This window comes from Wasmannia auropunctata, unplaced genomic scaffold, assembly GCF_000956235.1.
Source record: "Wasmannia auropunctata unplaced genomic scaffold, wasmannia.A_1.0 LD334279.1, whole genome shotgun sequence".
Lineage (NCBI taxonomy): Eukaryota > Metazoa > Arthropoda > Insecta > Hymenoptera > Formicidae > Wasmannia > Wasmannia auropunctata.
Genome location: NW_012028611.1, coordinates 4306 through 10533, shown reverse-complemented (window position 1 = coordinate 10533; position 6228 = coordinate 4306). Strand labels below are relative to the sequence as shown.

The following is a 6228-nucleotide window of genomic DNA, read 5'->3' as shown; positions in this document are numbered from 1 at the left end:
AAACAGACCCTACACAAAACTGTAATTCTTCCTGTATTCAGCTATACTTATTCCTCGATTTTCGTTACCCCGGAAGTGATCTACCCGAAGGAGGACCTGGTTGCCCTGCTTGAGGGTACTCCTAAGGAACATGCTCAGGCGATTTTTACGAGAGTTTTTCAAGATGAAATTGGACAGTCGATTGTCTTTTATACTGATGGCTCCAAAATTGAAGAAATATCGACAGTAGGGGCGGCGTGCTACTCCCCTCAGTTAAACCTCGAACTAATGGACAGGCTTCCGCAACATGCCTCTGTTTTTTCCGCAGAGGCATGGGCCATATACAATGTTATATTATCCTTAAAAGATTTCTCAGTAAATGACGCGGTTATCGTTACAGACTCGCTGAGCACTTTGCAAGCTCTGCAGAGTACAGGTTCTTATAAAAATAATTACCTTATCCCCCTTATTAAAGCCACACTGGAGGTAGCGCAGAAGGGCGGGATCCGCGTCCGTTTTATCTGGGTGCCCTCCCACAAGGGCATCGTGGGCAACGAGCGGGTAGACGAACTGGCTAAGAAAGCTACTAAGGAGGGTAGGACGACTAATTTCAAAACTCCTCTCTCCGACCTTTTCTCGATCCCTCGGTCCAAGCTGATTGCTAACTTTGACGCGTACATCGAATACTGGGCCAGTCTCAAGGGAGTTCAATACTTCCGAAAAATTTATTCTAAAATGAAGAGACCTTGGTTTCATCGCTCCACTTTGGATCGGCACTCTATTGTTACGATGTCTCGGGTACGCGCTAATCACTATAATTTAAATTCTAGTCTTCATAGGAAAAACATTATAGAAAATCCCTCGTGCACTTGTGGTAATACAAATCAAGATATAAATCATATTATATTTGAATGCCCTGAGACTCTTGAACACGCATTACCGCTCAAAAGACATATCGCAAAAACGAATATTTTCGCGTTTTACAGGCGAGATATTTTTGACATACTTAAGAATCCCACAGGAATGCTATGCAAACTCTTGTCGGCATTTTGCAAAGCATGCAAAATTCTTATATAATCTATGGTATTAGCATGAACTCGCTTAAACTGCGCAGGCGCGTGCTCCAATCCTACCCCGCGTTCCCCCCCCCTCCCCAGCTTGACTCCACGCGTCCGTTTCATACTCACACTTGTATCTTGCTCGTTTAGTACAATCAGGTGTGCTGCCAAATGCTCACTTGGTTCCCTATCTTGTCAGTCTCTCGTTTGAGTCTAAGTACCTCAGCCAACAAGATTTTGGCCGGATTGCCCCCGACCGGGAGCAGGTGCCAATAAAGAAAAGAAGAAGAAAGAAGAACCACGTCCACGTTCTCAAGCTATGATTTGATCGACAATGTTTAAGATCGACGTGGTACGTAATTCCCTTTTTGAAAACGTGGACGTAGGGCGCTACTGTACGGGGGAGATCGCCAGTCCCACCCAAAAAGCCGGCGTGGCCGCTCTTAGGTTTCTCTCTGCTGGGGTTAAACTGTAAAATTTTTTGTGATAGGGAAACAGTAATTGAAGAATAAATAATTGGTAAGACTGTGCAGAGGTTTCAGAACCAAAAACTCCAAAAAGTTTCACGCAAATTGACGCAAATATCAATACACAATATTCAATTGTTGCAATTGTTTTTTTACATGTTTCGAAGTGACGGTCCTTAATAATCCTTAATAATCCTTAATAACAGAAATATGACAGACGCAAGAAGTTTAAAGGAAGCTATCGAGCAATATGAAACACAGGTATTAATGTTCCTGTTTACTTACAACTACTGTCTCAGATTATGACGTCAAAAAACGAAGGGATACATAATTCTTGCAAAATATAATAAATGGAAATATGTTTCAATAAGACAACATGTACAATCGATAGAACTAATTTATAAAATAAACCGAAAACTCTTTTTGTTTCATTAATTAATAATCATATATCTGGAAATGAATTATATATAACCTAGTAACGAAATAACTTATGTTCACAGCTATGACAACTGTGAAATTAATGTCTCATAAACATCATTTAATTCTTCCCCGAAATAAAAAAATTTTTGGTATATCTTTTACAGATCTAGGGTACGGTCAAGATGATGCTACAAATTTGAAGCATTTGATTGACCAAGAACAAGAATTTTACAAATTGACCCATCAGAAAATGCTTCGAAGCATTTGTAGCATCATCTTGATCATACCCCTATTCAATTGCAAATATTTTATTGAAAATTATTTCTATTTAAATTTTTATTTTGTAAAAAAATTTTATTGTATATTGTTCTTACTTTTGACATATATCACTATCTGAGATAGTAATGATAAATAAATAAGGACTTTAATATTAGAAATTAATATATTAACAATCTGAAAAATATATTTGTATGAATTTAATTTATCACAATTATTTTTACTTAATCTCCTTTTATTTTTGGAGCTGTTACAAGTGGACACAACACTGTCTACAATGCCAAAAGGTTCCGACAGAGATAATTTGCTCAGCTTGAAATCTGATATTGAGGAACTTATTTCTTTGACGAAAGAAAGCTTGCAAAGTCTTGAAGGAGATGTTGAAAACACAAATGAAGACAATAATCCTGATGACAAAACAGAAAATGAATTAGACAGAGAATATGCCTTGTTTAAGGTTTGTTTTAAAAACAATTGATAAAAACAATTATGAACAAAAGACTAGCTTGTTTTATTGTCTTTATCTTTCTTGTTAATGTAAATTTAGTATCATTGAAAATAAATTGTTTAAAATAAAGTATTCTGTGAAATATATTTTATCATATGCAGATTTTGTTACAGCATATTTTTATAATTTTCAAGCATTATAAATATATTTATATATTTGGTATGTAAAGTTGTAATATAAAAACAACTTTGATGCTTTGTTAAACACATTCCTTAAATCCATTAGGCAGAGCTGGAGAGATCTTCAGATGAAAGTGAAGATAAACAGGACTCCTGCACAAGGACTGCTGCTCCTCCTGGTAGCATTGAAGTCAGTATATAACTATTCTCTATGCCATAGCAGTGACACAATTATACGGTGCAAGTTGACCTTTTAGGATGAATTAAAGGAGCTAGAGGGTATGAAATGTAAAGCTCCTTATGGCAGTACTTGGGGCAGTATTAGTTATCACAATGCTATGATATCTTCTGTTTATAGAGACAATGATAAAACTATTAAAGATATCCACGACATTAAGGCAAGTTAACAATATTAATTATGTAAAAATGTCATTTTAACTTGTCATTTATTTTTCTCTGTTTTTGACTTCTAAATTTGATTATTAATTCCAGGTTCGAGTTTTCTTTCTCAATCCAACGCACAAAGAAATGATCCCATGTCCATTTTTTCTCAATGGTAGTTGCAAGTTTTCCGATGAAAATTGTCATTATTGTCATGGTGAAATTGTATTGTTTTCAAGCCTACAGGAATACAAGTATTCTTAAAAGATTAATTAAAAGATTTATATAGAGTTTATTTAAGAGTACTTTAAAGTATAATTTTTTATTTATAGAGAGCCTGATTTTCATAATATCAAAATAGGAAACAAAGTGTTAACTAAACAAAAAAATAATATATGGTATAGATCCGTTGTTTTAAAATTACCTGAGAAGGATGGAGATGAATATAGAGTAAAGTTTGAATCAAGCGGCAAAATTGTAGAAGTTGGATTACAAGATCTCTTACTTCTTGGTAAAATATATGGTTGTGTGTGTGTGTGTGTGTGCGTGCGTGCGTGCGTGCGTGCGTGCGTGCGTGCGCACTTTATAGTTTTTAAAAATATTGATTATGTTTACAGATGACACACATTTAGAAATGTCAGATACATCTGATGATAGCGATGACAGTACTGATAATGCTAATAATGTGCTTGATAATGATTCCGAGTCCAATTCGTATATAAATGATCAGTTGATTCACAAATCTCTTTTGACATTACAATCCAATGAACCTTTAGGAAATTGGGAGAGACACACACGTGGCATTGGTAGCAAATTAATGATGCAAATGGGTTATGTAATTGGCACTGGTCTTGGAAAACGGAGTGATGGTAGAATAGAACCTATTGAAGCTCAAATTTTGCCGGCAGGAAAATCATTAGGTTTGTTTTAGTTTCTTTGATCGTGCAATATTATTGTATAACATTACTGTACATTATTAATATACGGTATTAATTTTTCAGATCACTGCATGGAATTACGTGAATTTGCTGGCGATGATAAAGATTTGTTTTCTGCAGAACGTAAAATGCGCAAGCAACAACAGAAATTAGAACAACAAAGAGAAAGACAGTACCAAAAAGAAAAACAAAAAGAGGACAACAATGTGTTTAATTTTATAAATAAAGCATTAGGTGATAAACGTAAGTTAAAGAAAGAATAACGTTTATTAAATCTGATTATTTTATGCATATTATATTTAAATATTAATTATTCTTATGTAGCTAAAGAAAATACAGCTAGCAGTTCGCAAAGTAAAGATAAACTTAGGACAGAATCCAATAGGAATCTAAATGTAGCCAGTTTTCAAATTGGAGAAAACATAAATCGTTTAGAAAGAGAATCAACAAAACTCAAAGAATCATTAACAAAATTTGCCAAAGGTAGTGTGCTTTATAATAACATTGCAACGAAATATAATGAAAAACAAAAGGAACTTACTAATTTAAGAGCTTCCGAAAAAAGTATCATCGCCGAACAAAAACAAAGGAAGAATAAAGCTAAATTATCTGTATTTTAATATGTATTTATACGATAGCATGGGAAAGGAGATGTATGTTAAGTATGTCTGTATATAAAGCGTAAATGTATCTAAATATATTGTTTTATTAATTACTTTTCATGTAAGTGGATTATTTTATAATTATCCAGATATCTCCAATATCGATGAATTTGTGTTCATTTGATGTTTTTTGCATGAAATGAAAGAATCTGATAGAAAAAAAAGGTGTCGCTCGGTCTCGGAAAGCAAGATATTAATTATTAGGGCTATTATACATAAAATCACATAGCTGCATATGCTTGGTGATAAGATTTTATAGTTTACACAATGTAGTTGTTTAACTGCAGAATATATATTTAATAACGCACTACATAAATCAGAAGAGTACATACAATTGTCAAACGCACAGCTTGAGTTATCCAAATCTGAGAATCCTATAAACAGTACCATGAAAACATAAAGAACAATGCAATGTTTGCAACATACTTTCTTCATACACATGATGCAAGTAGCAAAAAATCGGATTTAACAAGACATTCTACGCTTTCATTTCCAAGAACGCCTTTTTTCAATTCAGAGTTCTGCCATTCGGTTTGGCATTGGCGCCTTACATCTTTACAAAAATTTTTTAACCAGTTTTGTATTCCCTCAGAGAGAAGGGTTTTTCTCTTAGTTGCATATCTAGACGATTTTCTTCTTATAGGATCTTCCTATAAGCATTGTTTAGAGAATGTCTCTACGACACGAAGCCTTTTAGCTTCGTTAGGATTTGTAGTTAACAAGCGTAAAAGTGTTTTCACTCCAGCAAAATCTTTTCGGTTTTTAGGCTTTATTTTTGATACAGAATTTTTCTCCATTTCCATTCCTCAAGAGATAGACTCCTACGAAAAACTCTTGACTTATTAAGTAGAATGTCTTGCTAAATCCGATTTTTTACTTGCATTATGCTTCATACATAGACTGCGTTCCGTTTGGCGCTTACAGCTGGTTACAGCGCTCACAAAATCATTTCATCCTTGTTGTTTATCAAATATTAAACAAAGACAAATGATGCTTATAAGCGCTGTAAGCGCCAAACGCAGCCATAGTATCATAACGATTATCTTATCCTAACACTTAGCATAAGCAGCAAGTAGCGATCTAGTTCTAGCATAGATCTTATATAGGTCATAGGATGCGCCTTTCGAAAGGGCCCTGCACCCTGCTTGCCTAGTCACCGCGGCCATATTGGACTCGTGACGTCAGAAGCGAGAAACAGCGTGAAATGCACATAAAAGTTTCTTGCGTGCCATTTTTAAATAAAGTGGATTTAGATAAAATTAATAAATAGGATTTAGAAAACTTGTAAAAATGGGTGTAAAGTGTAAACTATCCTTTTCATCCCTGAAAGTCAGTAAATAGTCGTAAAAGGCACGTAAAGTGAAGCTTATTCAGGCACGAAAACGCACGATTTGACAGCTGTTGAAAGGAATGGAAAAGA

At 34.5% G+C, this 6228-nt stretch overlaps 1 protein-coding gene across 1 annotated transcript; it reads left to right on the top strand.

Moving 5' to 3' along the window:
- Window positions 1-1170: 1170 nt before the first annotated feature.
- LOC105458849 (zinc finger CCCH-type with G patch domain-containing protein) lies at window positions 1171-4866 on the top strand. Its single transcript, XM_011704418.1, has 9 exons — window positions 1171-1765; window positions 2448-2657; window positions 2934-3017; window positions 3085-3225; window positions 3320-3462; window positions 3541-3719; window positions 3826-4128; window positions 4210-4389; window positions 4471-4866. The coding sequence occupies exons 1-9, from the start codon at window positions 1715-1717 to the stop codon at window positions 4764-4766; spliced, it is 1587 nt and encodes a 528-aa protein (XP_011702720.1). The 5' UTR covers window positions 1171-1714; the 3' UTR covers window positions 4767-4866.
- Window positions 4867-6228: the final 1362 nt, after the last annotated feature.